The sequence below is a fragment of the Dipodomys merriami genome, unplaced genomic scaffold (assembly GCF_024711535.1).
Source record: "Dipodomys merriami isolate MVZ:Mamm:240054 unplaced genomic scaffold, mDipMer1.0.p SCAF_21, whole genome shotgun sequence".
NCBI lineage: Eukaryota > Metazoa > Chordata > Mammalia > Rodentia > Heteromyidae > Dipodomys > Dipodomys merriami.
Window position 1 is genome coordinate 5,964,034 of NW_027203493.1, and position 17,762 is coordinate 5,981,795.

A 17,762-nucleotide genomic window follows, 5' to 3' on the forward strand; every position below is an offset into this window, starting at 1 on the left:
TCAGTTGTTAAAGGTTTATAATATGCCAAATTAAGTTTACAAGGTGATAATTATGTAAATGAATTGAAAGAATACAAGAGTTATTTATTATACAAGATTATTATACAAGATTTCAGAAAAGGGAGTAATGATATTTGCCTTAGCTAATAGTAACACATGATGTTTTGCTATAAGTTGTATCTTATCATGTGCTTTGCACAATGTTTCATTTTACTATGTTAAATAAATTGTGTCACAGATATCATGTCATGTTTGACAAATAAGGAAATGACCTCTAGAGCTATAATGTTTATGATTTTTAATAACAATGGCAATATTAAATACTGTTCACAGAATTTACTCAGTTCTCTATGCTTTGGGAAATTCTTATTGATTTAACCCTCCTCTTGAACCTATTAGATAGTTAATATTACCCTTTTTATACCTGTTTTCCTACATATTTTAGGGGCAATTTAAGCACAGTGAAGTTAAGAGTCCTGGTCTAGACAAACGGAAAACAAATGGCACCACCAACAATAATTCTCTGGTTATTCTTCTTTATTAAGTTACTTTTATCTGAGTAAATGTGAATATATATTGTCTTTCAAATCATTACCTTAAGCTACATACCCCATGTTATCCTCTGTATAACAACACTGAACTGATAATCTAATTCTAAGTGACCATAATAATTTCATTTACCTTATTGGACTTTGTAGCCAAATTTTCCAGCAATACAGACATGTTGATATTTGAAATTCCAATCATCAAGAAAATAAATGCCACTGCTGCCTTCTTGGAAGCACTTATTTACTTTTCTCTGTCCAGCAGACTCAGCAATCTCTTCTCTAATACAATTAGAAACTATTGAGCTCCTGGAGTCTACTGAAAACTGTTGTAATTAGATGTAGAGGTTTGAGAATCCGAAACATCAGATTTGATTCTTGTGTGTTCAGCTTGAAACTGCTCTTAGTTGGAGTATATTTCCTACATGTACTTTGTCATTCATTCATAAAGTAAGAACACTTTATATATTGACCTGGGAGTCGATTGTTACATAAACACATCAGTACTGTGGACTTCAGTGCTGTGAGCAATTGAAGGCTTTCATTTGCTTTTGTACTGGTACAAACACTCGGCACATAAAGTGTGAGCAATCATACAGAGAAAACTTTAACTATGCACTAAACTCAGAGTCCTCCCCAATATTTCTTCTTAAAAATCTTCTTTAACATGTTGGCTTATGTTACCTGTTATACTTGATCCTAGAAAGCTGATGGTTTGAGTCATTTACTGTTAACTTTTAGGTCATTTGTGTATTTGAAATGTATTTTCATGGGTTTCATCCCCATGATAAGTCTTAAATATTAAAATTATCATCTCTAAGTAGATAATCATTAGAGCTAGATCTTAAATATTGCATCAATTTTATGAGTCCCACAATGTCCAATGATACATTTGGTTAAGATATTTACCGACTATTTCTTGAAAAATTGGGATGAGGAAGAAATGCTCTAAGATTATATCGACAAATATAGTTACTGTGCATGAAAACAATTCTTAATAAGCATTGGCACTAAAATAGTACTTACCTTGTTATCTTAAATTATCTTAATGATGGCTATGCATATTTGTTTCGATACAATCCTCAGAATAGGAAAAATAGATTTCCATATGTAAGTGATAATGCACATGTAAAGATACTCCTAAGATCATTCAATACAAAATCAGTAGCTGATAAGGTTGTATCTTCATCAGTATACCTCTTTTCCTTCTTTTCTCAAGTCTAAAAATTTTTTCCACACAAACTGAGGTTTGAATTCAAAATAGTTTATCTTGATTCACTCAAGGGAACTAACCTTTGACTTATGATTTTTTTCCTACAAGGCAGGAAGTAACTAGTTTGCAGGGAAAACATCCAAGTGGTCAGTACATTCACAATGGATCTTTTCTTTATATGATAAATAGCACAAAGTAACATTTGTGCCTTAGACAATAAAAATATTTAAAAGCCTTCCAGAAAGATTCAGGGAACTTGTCCATAGTATTCTTTTCCCCTAAAGAATTTATTTCAAAGTGAATCAAAGACCTCAATGTCAGACCTGAAACTTTGAAACTACTGCAGGAGAGAGTGGGAGAAACACTAAAACTTATAAGCAGAAACTTCTTGAATAGAGTCCCAGGGGCAAACATGTAGGAGAGAGACTTCACAAGTGAGACTACATCAAAATAAAAAGTTTCTGCACAGCTAAGGACATAGTTACTAAACTAGAAAGACAGCCAACTGGGAAAGATCATTACCAGCAGTACAATAGACAAAAGCCTAATAACCAATATATAGAAGGAGCTAAGAAATTAACCCTTCCCAAACCTAATAAACCAATTACTAAATGGGCAAGGGAGCTAAGGAGAGACTTCTCAGAAGAAGAGGTAAGAATGGCAAAACACACACACACACACACACACACACACACACACACACACACACACACACACACATGAGGAAATACTCATCATCTCTGGCCATAAAAGAAATGCAAATCAAAACAACTCTGAGATTCCATATCACCCCAGAAAGATTGGCCAACATTTTGAATTAAAACAACAACAAATGTTGGCAGGGACATGGTGAAAAACTAACCCTACTGTACTGCTGGTGGGAATGTAAACTAATACAACCACTCTGGACAGCAGTCTGGAGGTTCCTCAAAAAACTAAACATAGAGACCTTCCTTATGACCCAACCACTCCTAGGCACCTACCCTGAGCATCATGATGCATGATATGATAAGGCCATCTGCACATCCATGTTCATTGACTGCGCTATTCACAATAGCCAAGATACAGCCCAGGAAGCAGACCAGATACCTCACAATAGATGAGTGGTACCTACACAATGGAATTTTACACAGCCATTAGAAAGAATAAAATAATATCATTTGCAGAGAAATGTATAGAACTAGAACAAATCATGTTAAGTGAGGTAAGGCAAGCTCAGAGAGACAAAAGTCACATGTTTTCTCTAACATATAGAAGTTACATTTAAAATGCACTGGGGTATGAAAAATTATACAGGATTTGACATGCATACAATGAGACAAAAGAGGATACTCTTAGGAGAGAATCACAAAGGCCCAATGCCTATGTGCCTCTTTATAGTCATATAAAAGTATATATATATATATATATATATATATATATATATATATATATATGAATTCCAAGATATGGAAACATGAGATCTTGCTGTCTTCTGAAGGAACAAAGGGAGGAAGGAAGGAAGGAAGGAAGGAAGGAAGGAAGGAAGGAAGGAAGGAAGGAAGGAAGGAAGGAAGGAAGGAAGGAAGCAAGGAAGCAAGGAAGGAAGCAAGGAAGCAAGGAAGGAAGCAAGGAAAGAAAGGCAACAAAGAAAGAAAAAAATTGTTACCCAGTAATTCACTGACTTTGCTGTTTCTGCTGAATCTATGTTGGGTTCAATGCCTAGTTTATTTAACCCCTGCAAACACTTTCCTACTGAACCTTTTTCTAATGGCATTCTTCATCTGATCATTTCTTAAGGTATAGATTAAGGGATTTAACATGGGAGTTAACATTGTATAGAATACAGCAACTGCTTTATCAATGGGTAAAGTAATGGCAGGTCTCAGATACACCACTATACAGGGCACAAAGAATAAGACAACCACCGTGATGTGGGAGATACAGGTGGAGAGGGCTTTGCGCCTGGCCTCCAGGCTGTGATTCTTCAGGGAGCGCAGGATGACCACATAGGAGGCCAGCAAAAGGAGGAAGTTTAGTATACAAATGAAACCACTGTTAGCAATAACAAAGAGCCCTAAAGTGTGGGTATCAGTGCAGGCCAGAGCAAGCAATGGATTCAGATCACACATAAAGTGATCTATCACATTAGGACCACAGAAAGGTAATGGGATGATGAAGAATATCTGTATGCTTCCATGAAGAAAACCTCCCACCCAGGACACACCCACTAGTAGGCTACACACTTTTCGATTCATGATGGTTGCATAGTGCAAAGGCTTGCAAATGGCTACATAGCGGTCATAAGCCATCACAGTCAGCAAGATGACCTCGGCACCTCCAAAGAAATGTTCACCAAAGACTTGGGTCATACACCCATTGAATAAAATGGTCTTTTTTTCATGAAGTGAATCTACAATCAGTTTAGGAGTATTGACAGATGAATAGCAGGCATCGATAAAGGAGAGATAGTCTAGGAAAAAGTACATAGGGGACCCCAAGAGTGGGCTTCCAGTGATGGTGATCATGATGAGCACATTTCCTGTCATGGAGATGATGTAAATTATCACAAAGAGAACAAAGATGACTTTCTGCAGCATCGGGTCCTCGGTGAGCCCCAGGAGAATAAATTCAGTCACGTTGTTCCTGTGCTCCATCTACTGCAAGTGAAAGCTAATAATATCACCTGAAAAATAACACATTGAAATGATTAATTATTATTCATAATCATTGTTAATTATTATGACTATTTGCTCCAATAATCCATCTCTAGATTCTATTCACTTCTTATGTTCTGGGGAAGCATTAAATGAATAAAAAGTACTATGGGGTCTTGAAGTTTAGTCACCTTTCTTCCTGGATAAACGTTTTGAAAAGTATGTTTACATGAGAAAAATTTGAATACACAAAAGCCAGAGGCCTTTTGAATATAATCAATAGTCTAGCATACCTTAGAGACTAAACGGAATTTGTAGATTGTAGATACAATGACAGCTAAGCACAAAAAAGTGAGATATATGAAAAATGAATGGAAAATGAAATAATTTTGCCTTTTAGTCTTAGGAAATGAGAAACAAAAATCAGCATAAAAGTGAACTACGTTGCCTTTTTTAATTATGAAATGTTGATAATATGAGTACAAGGCAACAACAAATTTGAATAAGGTAGAAACCAGGATACTAATCAACAGTGGATTTATCTTGGATGAAACAAATTTGTGTTAAGCTATGGAAACAAGTCACTAGATAATTTATAATCGTCGGGGTGAAGAATCAACATGAATGATAGGTCAGTCACAATGGACGTGTAATGAAAATGTACAGGAAATATTTTAAGGTAATTCATAACATTGATTATAAATACTGTTACTTTGTAATGAACAAGAAATGTTTTAAAGTGTTCTGTGAATGTCATGGTCCCAAGACCTTTGCACATATAGCTCCTCTTAGCACTTGAAATAACCTGATGATTTGTACTATTTCATCATTTTGATAGAAGTAAAGAACAGATTTCTGGAACTAATGTTTATGGTTTAAAGAATGACAAAATATAAATTACTAAATGCCCATTGTTTGCTCAGTGTTTTTCATGGATACATTCATGAGCTCTATTAGCTTATTTTTCAAGTAATATATCACAGAGATTAAGGTTCTGGTTCAGAAAAGCAAATTTGATATATACTAATTTCTCTCTATGTCTCTCTGTCTCTCTCTGTATATCTCTCTCTGTCTCTCTCTGTCTCTGTCTCTCTCTGTCTGTCTCTCTGTCTGTCTCTCTGTCTCTCTCTGTCTCTCTGCCTCTCTCTGTCTCTCTGTCTCTCTGTCTCTCTGTCTGTCTTCTGTCTTTCTGTCTCTGTCTCTCTCTCTCTCTCTTTCTCCCCCTACCCCCATGTTTTTTTGCCAGTCCTGGTGCTTGAACTCAGAGCCTGGGAGTTGTTCCTGAGCTTCTTTTGGTTCAAGGCTAGACCCTCTACCACTTGAGCCACAGGGCCACTTCCAGCTTTTACTGAGTAGTTTAGTGAAGATGAGAGTCTCATGGACTTTTCTGACCAGGTTGTCTTTGAGCCACTATCCTCAGATCTAAACCTGCTTAATAGCTAGATGGCAGATGTGAGCCTACAGCTCTCAGCTTATTCTTTCTATTGTTTAAACCAGTAGAACAGATTCATTTTTAGTAAGTTTTGTCTCTTAACACACATTAGCAAAGTCAGAATGTGCTTAGTATAGATTTGAATATAGCATGATTCACAGAATGATTTAATACTTCACAGACTATATATGTCAAAGTCTTTGAACTTACAGAAAACTATCAACAAACAATCATTAGCCATCTATTCAGGGAGGAATAAAAGAATTGAGAAAGGCCAAAAAACACAAGTTGTTCAGTCTCCTGAAGATATCACTTGAATCAGGAAGATAATAAATGGATAATAGATGAGCTGAGAATGTGAAATGGGTTATAATAATTTTGTTAAATTATTAAATAATTTTGTTTCCAAGTTCTTAGCAATAGATCTTATTCTGTGACTGTTTACCATCTCATGGGCTTGTGTTATTAGTATTATTTAATATTTTTCACAAACCATCTTTGTTTAATAAAGCTATGAGAAATTTTTATTTACATAAAGTAATTTAAGACTATTGACCAAAACAGATACGTATTAGAAAATAAATAGGTCTCTATCATAAATGATTTCAAATTTCCAAATTTCACACCTAATAGACAAATCTTATGCACTTGTAAAATTGAAATACAACATATCTGATTATAAAATATTTGTAAGGTATAAGATTTCAAATATATGTAAGAACTAAAATGCTTATTAACCATAAGTTAGTCTATGTATAATCCATTTTAACAATAGGATTGTTTTTCTCTATTCACATTTAAATGAATAATTAATAATAATAATTAATAATAATCTCTATTGTTTTTCTCCATTTGTATTTAAATGAATAATTCTTAATATGTACTTACAAAATGTTTTTAAATATTTTAATTTTAAATATTTAATTTCAGAGTAGTTCAAACAGTTGTCAGCATCAACAGAAGATATTTGAACACAGTGACTCAACGAGGCCCTGTTCAATTGCCTGAATCTAAAATTAATGTAAGCACTGGAACATGGTTCCAGTGACAGAGAACTTTCATAGCATGTATGAAGTCCTGGGAATTGTGTTATAAATTGCTTTACCTCTGAATCTCAAATGCACAAAATATAAATTGAGATATATACTAAGTATATTTTTTGAAAAACTGAAATGAAAATAAAAACTTCCATGACTGGCAAATACTGGAAATCATAATTATATGAAATATTCTATTATTTAACAAGTATTGATGCTGTAAAAAAAATAAAGCTTATGTTAATATTCTTAGAGAGTCTTTAATAATGATTCAGTTGTGAGTATTCAGATCAATCACATCTTCAAAATGTCTACCTGGGAAAAAGAAACTTGTGAAACTAGACATATGTTATATTTTAACAAGATTCTTCAGACAATTGAATACAAATCAACACTTACCTGTTTAAAAAAAATCTTCTAAGTAGAAGTGTTTCCTTCTCCTGATCTTAAAATATATTTTTAAATAAAACTGGAATTTGAATTTAGCATAGATTTTTCTCTATACACTACGGAAATGTTCTCTATTTGTGATTCTGGCACTGTAGGACAAGAGATAGACTGAAGGAAATCCACTGTAATGAGCCATTCTGCTCAAGATAAGTCTACCACAAAATATCTTCATTTCCATTGCAAGGATTTTTTAAAGGTTTCAACAGAGACTCAGGGACCTTGACTTAACAGCTCTATTTTTTCTTCCTGGAAATCATTATCTCATTTGATAGAAATATTTCATTTTAGGCATTATGCAAAGCTGAATGGGGAATTGCATTCCCTGTAGTTGGAACATAAACATGTAATGGTCGTTTTCTCTTCTTGAACTTAGCTGGGATAATAGAAGGAAAAAAAAGGAGCGGGTAACAATGCTCGACAAGTAATATACTCATTACCTTACTCATGTAACTGTAATCCCTCTGTACAGAATCTTTACAATAAAATTTAAAAAATTAAAAGAAAACTAAAAGCTGTCAGGCCCTAGACCTCACGCCTATAATCCTAGCTACTCAGAAGGCTGAGATCTGAGGATCACATTTCAAATCTCCAAATTAACCTCCAGAAAACTGGAAGTGGCTTTGTGGCTCAAAGTGGTAGAGTGCGATCCTTGAACAAAAGAGTTCAATGACAGGGCCCGAGCCCTGAGTTCAACCCCCACCAAAATGAAAAAGAAAAAGGAAAAAAGTAGAGAAAGAAGAAAAGAAAAAGAAAACTAAAAGCCATGTCAATAGCAAAGTATCATAACTTGTGTGATGTTCAGTGTTGTTCACTGTGGAAACATCTTTTTTCCACCCATTTTAAACCATGTCTAAAAGACTGAGAGTAAAATAAATGAAGGAATAACATCAATAACAGTCATTTTAAAGTATTTAATTTTGAAAGCTGTTTTGCACACATTTCAGAGTACTTATGACGCAGCCAGAAACCACACAGATCTCTGTGTTACCATTTTCTATAGACCTATGGCCTAGTCAATATGGAATTAAAAAAGTAGCATACAGCTCTTAAAAAATATTTACATACCAGGAATTCCAAGAAAAGCACAATGTTGAATTATTCATACAACTTGAGTTGGAGGCCAGCCTACGAACACTATATGGTATTGGAATCCAGCCTAAGCTAAATAGTGAGAGTTCATTTCAAAGCACCAAGAAAAACTAAAGGACAGAATATGAGAGAGTTTCAATCATTCCTCAACTGTCACTTGATACCACTACTTGATTTCTATGTAGACATTACAGTAACTACAGCATAAATTATTGTGCTTTTTTAAGTAAGTTTTTTTTTTTTTGGTCCGGTTGTGGGGCCTGAACTCTGGGCCTGGGTGCTTTCCCTCAGCTCTTCAGCTCAAGGCTAGAGCTCTACCACTTGAGCCACAGCGCCACTTCCAGCTTTTTTCTTTTTGCTTATGTGGTGCTGAGGAATCGAACCCAGGGCCTCATGCATGCAAGGCAAGCGCTCTACCACTGAGCCACCTTCTCAGTCCTTTAAGTAAGTTTTTTATTGTAAAAATACTGTACAAAGGGGTTACAGTTACATGAGCAAGGTAATGAGTACAATTCCTATGAAGCATTATTGCCTCCTCCTTTGTTTTTCCCCTACCATCCCTTCCCTCCCACATCCACAACTATGCCCCACCCCCCAATAATGTACAAAGTTCGTTTTTCAATTCAGTGTCTTGTGCATCTCATTGTTACAATGGGCCAACCTGTATCCCTATTTAAACTTTTCATTTTGTCCCTTCCCCTCCCCAAATTAGACTGACATAAAATACAGTGAAAACAGGGGTTATACCGTGGGGGAGGGACATACAAAGAAACAAAAAATTCACATGGCACATTATAAATAAGTTAGAAACAACAGCAAGGAAGAAAATGAACCCCAATCTTGGGGTTCATTTCGCTTAACATCATGTTATCTGTTCATATGTACACAGATATTGACCTTTTCTGCCTGTCCTAGACTTATACTAGTTGCAAATAAGGGAAAGCATGGGACCTATGTATCTTTGGTCCTGGATTACTTCACTTACTGTAATTTTTCCAAGTCTTTCCATTTCCTAACAAATAGGGCAATGTCATTCTTTCTGATGGAAGCATAAAATTCTATTGTATATATATATATATATATATATATATATATATATATATATATATATATTGCTCTTATTTGTGATCATTTGGGTAAATGCTCAAAAATTGAATTGCTGGGTCATAGGGAAACTATATGTGGACTTTTTTGAGGAACCTCCATACTACTTTCCAAAGTGGTTGAACAAGTTTATACTCCCACAAACCATGCAGTAGAGTCCCCATCTGGCCACATCCTCTCCAGCATCTGTTGTTATTAGAGTTCTTGATTATAGTCATTCTAACTGGGGTAAGGTGGAATCTCAATGTTGTTTTGATTTGCATTTCTTTTATGGCTAGAGAGATTGAGAATGTCTTCATGTGTCGATTGGCCATTCTTACTTTGTCTTCAGAGAAGTTTCTCTCTTAGTCTTTAGCCCACTTATTTATTGGGCAGTTGTTTCTTTGAGGATTTGTTGTTGGGGGATTTAATTTTTTGAGTTCCAGGTATATTTTAGGTATGAGACACTTATCCATTCTTCGGCTAGTGAAGATCTCCAAATCAGTGGGCTTTCTATTGATCTTGCTAGCTATGTCCATTGCCATGCAGAAACTCTACAGCTTCATGAAATCCCATTTGTGCAACCTTTTTTTTTTTTTTTTTGATTTGTTGTGTTTCTGGGTCTCTACTAAGAAAATTTGGCCCTGTGCCAAGAACACCTAGGGATTCTCTTATTCCATCCTGTAATGTTTTCAGGGTGTCTGCTTTGACTCCCAGGTGTTTGATCAGTTTGGAGTTGATTCTGGTTCAGGGTGATATAGAAGGATCTAGCCTTAGTTTTCTACAGGTGATTAACTAATTTTGCCAGCACCATTTACTGAGGAGTTGTCTTATTCCATTCTATTTTTTTTAGCTTCCTTATCAAAGATTAGATGAGTAAAGTCCTGTAGGTTGATTTCTGGGTTTTCAATTCTATTCCATTGGCTGAGTCCTGTTCTTGTGCCAGTACCAAGATGTTTTTATTACTATGGCTTTATAGTAGAGTTTGAAATTTGGTATTGATATTCCTCCAGCACTATTCTTTCTGTTAAGGACTGTTTTTGCTATTTGGTGTCTTTTAATGTTCCATATAAATTTTTGGATTGCATCTTCTATTTCCTTGAAGAATGAGGTTGGAATATTGATAGGTATCGCATTGAATTTGTAGATAGCCTTGGGAAGCATTGCCATTTTCAGGCTATAGATCCTCCCAATCCAGGAGCATGGGAGGTTTTTTCCACTTCTTAAGTTCTGCTTTGATAACCTTTTTCATGTTTTTAAAGTTTTCATCATAGAGTTCCTTCACTTTTTTAGTTAAGTAGTTCCTATGGCTATTACAAAAGGAATTGGTTTCCTGATTTCAGGTGCACTCTTCTCATTGTTGGCATACAGAAAGGCCATTGGTTTTTGAAGGTTAATTTTATACCCTGCTACTTTGCAAAGTTGCAAATCAGCTTGAGTAATTTGGGAATGGAGTCTGTGGGTTTCTTTAAATACAAAATCATGTCATCTGCAAAAAGAGAGTTTTATTTCATCTTTCCCTATTTGGATACCCTTTATGTTTGCATCTTGTCTTACTGCCATAGCTAGGCATTCTAATGCTAAATTGAAGAGAATTAGAGAGAGTTGACATCCTTGTCTTGTTCCTGATTTTGGAGGAAATGGCTTTAGTTTTTCACCATTAAGTATAATGCTGGCTGTAGGTTTGTCATATACAGCCTTTATTGTATTGAGGAATGTTTCATGGATTCCTACTTTTTCCAGAGCCTTTCATCATAAAGAGGTGTTGGATCTTGTCAAATGCTTTTTCTGCATCTATTGAGATAACCATGTGGTTCTTATCTTGCTCTTGTTGATGTGATGAATTACATTGATTTGTGCATATTGAACCAGCTTTGCATCCCTGAAATGAATCCTGTTTGATTGTAGCGTATGATTTTTTGGATGAACTGTTGAAATCGATTGGCCAAAATTTTGTTGAGAAGTTTTACATCAATGTTCATCAAAGAAATGGGTCTATAGTACTCTTTCTTTGATGAGTCCCTGCCTGGTTTTGGGATGAGGGTTATGATGGCTTCATAGAATGAGTTCGGTAGTGAACTTTCTCTTTCAATTTCATTGAGGTGTTGGAGACGTATTGGTGTGAGTTCTGCTTTCAAGGCCTTGTAAGAATTCCACTGTAAATCCATCTGGTCCTGGGATTTTCTTAGATGGGAGGTCTCTTATTGCTGTTTCTATTTTGATGCTTGATATGGTTCTGTTAAGTTGGTTTAACGGTTCCTTGTTTAGTTTCAGCATGTCAATATGATAGGAAATCATCCATTTATTCCAGATTCTCAAACTTATTAGCATAAAGGTTTAAGAAGTATTCTCTTATAATGTTCTGAATCTTGGTTGTTTCTGTGGTGATGTTTCCATTCTCATCTCTGAGTTTGTTTATTTGGGTGTGTTCTCTTCTTGTTCTGATAAGATTTGCTAAGGGTCTATCAATTTTGTTATTTTTTTTGTTGATTTTTTTGTTGATTCTTTCTATTGTTTTTATGGATTCTAATTCATTTAATTCTGATTTAATTTTAATTATTTCTTTCCATCTACTGGATTGGGGTTTATCTTGATGCTCTTTTTCAAGGAGGTTCAGATGTCTCATTAAATTGTTGGTTTCAGATCTCTCCAACTTGTTGGTGTAGGAACTCAGAGCTCTAAACTTTCCTTTGAGTACTACCTTTGTGGTGTCTCAGAGAAGCTGGTAATTTGTGTGTTCATTTTTCTTGAATATTATGAACATTTGAATTTCCTTTCTAATCTCTTCCATGACCCACTGGTGGTTCAACAGTGTGTTGTTCAGCCTCCATGTGTTACAGGACTTTCTTTGGTGGCTTTTGGTATTGAGTTCTAATTTTATTCCCTTGTGGTCTGAGGAAATGCAAGGTATAACTTCAATGTTTCTGAATTTGGGCAAGTTTGCTTTGTGACCTAAAATATGGTCTATTTTGGAAAAGGTTCCATGTGCTGCTGAGAAGAATGTGTATTCTGATGCTGCTGGGTGAAATATTTGGTAGATGTCTGTTAAATCTAGTCGATCTATGCAGTTGTTTAGATCTGTGGTTTCTCTGTTGTGTTTTTGCCAAGTTGATCCATCTAGTGGAGATAGTGATGTGTTAAAGCCCCCCAAATTAATGTCTTTGGAAATTTGTGAGATTTGAGGGAACATAGTGTTTCTTGGATAAATTTGGGTTCTCTGTTGTTTGGTGAGTAGATATCCTCCTGAAGGAGAAATCCCTTAATTAATATGTAGTGACTTTCTTTATCTCTTCTCACTAATTTTTTTTGAAGTATATTTTATGTGATATTAGGATTGCGACTGCTGCCTGCTTATGGGGGCCATTCACTTGTTAGATTTTATTCCAGCCTTTCACTTTCAGAATATGTTTGTTTTTATGGACAATGTGTGACTCTGAAGGCAGCAGATAAAAGGATCTTGCTTTTTAATCCAACTAGATAGTCTATGTCACTTAATTGGAGAGTTAAGTCCTTTAATGTTGAGAGTTAGGACTGAGAGGTATTTGGGAGTTCCTGCCATGTTATCTATCTTCTTGGGGGCTGGGGCAACTGGGTTCTTCCTATGGTTCTTGGATTCTCAATTTGGATGAGGTTTCTTGGCCTTTATTGTGGTTTTGTTGGTTTACTATGTGTAGGACATCTTTAGTATCTTTTGTAGGGCTGATTTGATGGAGATATATTGTTTCAGGTTTTCTTTGCTTTGGAAGGTTTTTATTTGGCCTTCGGTTATGAAGGAGAGTTTTTAGCTGTGTACAGTATTCTTGGTAGATAGTTGTTTGTCTTTAGGGCATGGCATACATCATTCCAGGCTCTTCTTGCTTTAATTGTCTCTGCTGAGAAATCTGAGATGATTGTAATTGGTTTCCCTTTATAGGTGATTGATCTTTTCTCCTTGACAGCTTTAAGGATCTTTTCCTTGGTCTGAATTGATTGTGTGCGGATTATAATGTGACGGTGGAATGTCTTGTTCTGGTCTGGTCTATTTGGGGTTCTAAAATCTTCTTGTATCTGAATAGGCCTATCTTTTTGCATGTTTGGGAAGTTCTCTGCTAGGATTGTGTTAAATAATTTCCTAGACCATTAACTTTTGTCTTTAGGTGCTGGTCTACCCCCATTATCCTCAGATTAGGCCTTCTGATGGTGTTTTCCAAATGTTGAATAGATCTGTCATATTTCTTGGATTTGTCTTGGATAGTTACATGTTCTTTCTCTATAATATCTAGGCTATCTTCAATCCCAGAGATTCGATCTTCTCCCTGGTCTAACCTACTGTCAAGAATTTCTACTTTGTTTTGTTTTTTGTTTTTTGTTTTTTTACTTCATTTCCTTCTAATTGTTTAGCTCTGATGGCTTCAAATTCTTTGTTGTAGCTTTGTTTTAGTTCTTGTATGAACTTCTTTATTTTCTTAATTTGGTGTTCAATGTTATTTTTTGTTTTTTGGGGGGCAGGGGAGGGGGAATATTGTATCTCCCCTGTGTCTGTAACCAGTCTCTTGGTGGCCTCTCTGGTTTGCTTGTGGTGTTTGGTATTTCTGTGGCTTGATTAGTTTCTTAAGTCAGTTTGTTTAAGCAGGGAGAAGGAAGCTCTCCCTTCCTAGGACTTTGTGATTCCTCTCAGGCTAGTTCATTGGGAGGGAGATCTGCTTTGAGGATCACAAAAGAGGGAGATGGTTGGAGTTGCTGTGATGAGGCTAGGTTCTGGATAGGGTTGAGGCCTATCATCCCTGAGGGGCTAGCTCCAGAGGCACTCACAGAGCCCAGCCTGGAGCCATTCTCGGGATTTATATTTACTGATTTTCAATTGTTTGTCTTTTACCTCTCCTGCTGCCTAGGCTGCAGTGGGGAGGGGCAGCCTCTGGGTCTGTTTACCTAGTGAAGAAAGTCACTCCTCTGGGGGCAGATACTTCTCTGCCTGGGAAGGGAAACTTTCCCTGGGTGGAGCTGGACCTGGCAGGTCAGGTCAGGTTACCGTGACCTGTGAAATGGCTCCTATTGTTTACTTCCAAGGCCTGAGTTGGAGCTAGCTGCTCAGGCAGGACCTTTGTCAGTATCAAAGATGGAGATCTTTTCCAGTGGTGGGACCAATGATGAGAATTTTTCATGTTCTTACTGACTAGTAATGTTTCATCTTTTGTAATATATATTAGCATAATTTAAAAGGAGTTATTCTGGGTTTGTTCCTATGCAGATTTAAAAGCTCCTCACAAGACAGGCTCCAGTGGCTCATGCCTATAATTCTAGCTACTCAGAAGGCTGAGATCTGAGGATTGCGGTTCACAGCCAGTCAGGAGGAAAGTCTCTGAGACTCTTATCTCCAGTAAACCACTAGAAAGTGCCACTAGAAGTGGCACTGTGGCTCAAGCAGTAGGACATTTCCTTGAGCTGAAGAGCACAGGGAGCTCGCCTAAGACCAGAGTTCAAGCCCTAAGACCGACAAAAAGATAAAAGAAACTACTCATGTATTTACACAGATATTTGATTATTTAATATATATTGTATTCACACAAAAAACTACAATCTATGTATGGAAATTTCATATTTTAATGCTTTTATTTTATTATTAACAAATATAAGAAAACCCAAATGATTTATTGTATATTTCCAAATCATGTGGAACATCTCTAGCAAAAGTAATAGCAGAAATGACAACAAACAGATGGATTCACTGAAAAATTCTACCAGACCATTAGAGAAGAACTAGCATGGCATTCCTATGCTATTTCATATAATAAAGGAGAAAATACTTCCAAAAACTCATTCCAGGATACCAGTATTGATTGATAACAAAACCAGTTTACATAAGTCTGGCAAATAGTACATTTCCTTTTAAACAATATAACCCATTCCCTTGCAGTCTTCCAGTTTTTCCTTCACATTCCACCCACAAGTTGTAGAGTTCATTTTCAATATACTGTCTAATGAGTACCACCACTGTATTTGGTCATTTTGTCCCTCAATTTCTGTGCCTCCCCTTACACTCCCAAGGACTTATAGACAAACTAACAAGACAAAAAGAAAACAAAACAGCCTTCCTTTCTAGGCTCCTTTGATCATGTTCTATATTCTATCTAGTTGGCTACTTATGGGTAATAGGTTATGTAATACATTATTAAATTTCTGAATTCTCATTTCTAGCCCATGTAATTATTTCTACATTAATTTGAGATTGATATACTACAAACAGAATTATAGTTTCCTATAAAGAAACTATTGCAGTCACTATAATTCAAGGTAAAATTTTAAAATATAAGAATGGATCAAATTAGGAGAATAAACTTGTTTTACCACCAAAAAAATCATACCATGGCTACAGAACTACATTTGTAATTATGGTGTTGGTAAGATCTAAAGACTCTTGCATGGGTTGAATTTTCTCTCTGTGTCTCATCATTGTTCTCAATAAATCTGGGTAAAAAGCTGGTAAGACTGTAGAGTGTAAATCAAAATTGGAAATGGAGTGACCTAAAGTCTACACACTGTGCTTTATAATGAAGCTTCTGCAACTATTTGAATCTGGTAATTCCTGCTGAATAAGGAAAAATGGGTAAGTTGATAATTAGCTGTAATAAGAACAGAGTACATAATAAAAGAAACTGTCTAGAAGAAGGGATGCATACCAGATTCAGCCTCTCGATAAATACTGTGGCTGTTTAGATGGGCACCTAGTATCAGAGAACTCCAGAAACCAACCTTGAGAAAGGCACAAAAATCACACACCAAAATCATAAGCCATATTTGGTAGCTGAAGAGGCAGAGTCAGCAAAGAGCTACAGCATTGCCAATAAGCCGTCCAAACGTATTTGGACTTAGGAGAGTCTTGCTTGTTGTATTTGCATAAAACTGGGTCAAACTCAATTAGTTTATACGCTCACATTGCTTGTTTATCTAAAAGAACTAAGATACCTAAGATACCATCTCAAGTCTACAAAGGATTTTAAAAAGAAGAACATTCTGTAAGGTTAATCCACACACACACACACACATACACACACACACACACACACACACACACAAACACACACAATAGATTTGAGGCCTACATTCATCTCACATCATCTGAGATTAATTTCTTCCTCCACAACTTCTTCATGGCATTTTTCACTTCTGCATTCCTCAAGGTGTAAATCAGAGGATTGAGCAATGGTGTTCCAAGAGAATAAAACACAGCTATCAATTTATCCATAGGGAATGTGGTTGCAGGACGTGTATATATAAATATGCATGGTCCAAAAAATAAGATAACCACAATGATGTGGGAGATACAGGTAGAGAGGGCTTTTTTCCTGCTTTCAGCACTGTGGTTCCTCAGGGAATGCAGGATGATCGCATAGGAAATCATCAGCATGACAAAACTCACTATGCAAATAGCCCCACTATTGGACACCAGAAGGAGGTTGATCATGTAAGTATCTGAGCAGGCAAGGCTTAACAAGGGCTCCAAGTCACAGAAATAGTGATCAATCACATTGGGACCACAGAAAGGCAAACTCAGGGCCAGGAAAATCTGAGTTAGAGAATGCACACAAGATCCCACCCAGGCCACAGCCACCAAAATACTACAGACTCTGTGGCTCATGATGGTTGTGTAGTGCAGGGGCTTACAGATGGCCACATAGCGGTCAGCAGCCATGAGGATAAGGATGAAGATCTCCAGGCAGCCAAAGAAATGGAAGGAAAAGACTTGGATTATGCATTCACTGAAAGAAATAGCGGCCTTTTTCAAAAGGCTATCCACAATCATTCTAGGAGCTATGGAAGTGGAGAAGCAGGTATCAGACAATGATAAATAGAAAAGGAAGAAGTACATTGGACTCCCAAGTGCCTGGCTGCTCTTGATGGTCGTAATGATCAGCAAATTTCCCAGCAATGTCCCCAAATAGGACATCAAGACAGCAACAAACACTATTTTCTTCCTAAGTGGATCCTGTGTCAACCCCAGCAGAATGAACTCAGTCACATTATTATTTAGTTGCATCTTTAGATGAAAGAAGAAATTGGACAAGTGTGAAATACAGTATCTGCCAAATAATAAAAATAATAGTAATAATAATAATAGTAGTAGTAGTAGTAATGTAATTAACTATGAAATATTATGAAATATGATGGCTATGAAATATTATGGGATAGTTTGAGCAAAATTAAATAATCCTCATCATGTCCATTCTGTCAAGTTTCTTAATAAATCTCTTCACCTCTTGTTGCTCAAATTTAGTGACTAATTCACTATGTTATTATGAG

At 36.1% G+C, this 17,762-nt stretch overlaps 2 protein-coding genes across 2 annotated transcripts; both read right to left on the bottom strand.

Annotated features, from left to right (window-relative positions):
• Positions 1-3,464: 3,464 nt before the first annotated feature.
• LOC138833707 (olfactory receptor 4C46-like) lies at positions 3,465-4,397 on the bottom strand. Its single transcript, XM_070031997.1, has one exon. The coding sequence runs from the start codon at positions 4,392-4,394 to the stop codon at positions 3,465-3,467; it is 930 nt and encodes a 309-aa protein (XP_069888098.1). The 5' UTR covers positions 4,395-4,397.
• Positions 4,398-16,566: 12,169 nt separating this feature from the next.
• LOC138833708 (olfactory receptor 4C16-like) lies at positions 16,567-17,499 on the bottom strand. Its single transcript, XM_070031998.1, has one exon. The coding sequence runs from the start codon at positions 17,497-17,499 to the stop codon at positions 16,567-16,569; it is 933 nt and encodes a 310-aa protein (XP_069888099.1).
• Positions 17,500-17,762: the final 263 nt, after the last annotated feature.

Excerpts from the sequence above, each read along its gene's own strand:
- LOC138833707 (XM_070031997.1), bottom strand. The coding sequence starts at position 4,394 with ATGGAGCACAGGAACAACGTGACTGAATTTATTCTCCTGGGGCTCACC.
- LOC138833708 (XM_070031998.1), bottom strand. The coding sequence starts at position 17,499 with ATGCAACTAAATAATAATGTGACTGAGTTCATTCTGCTGGGGTTGACA.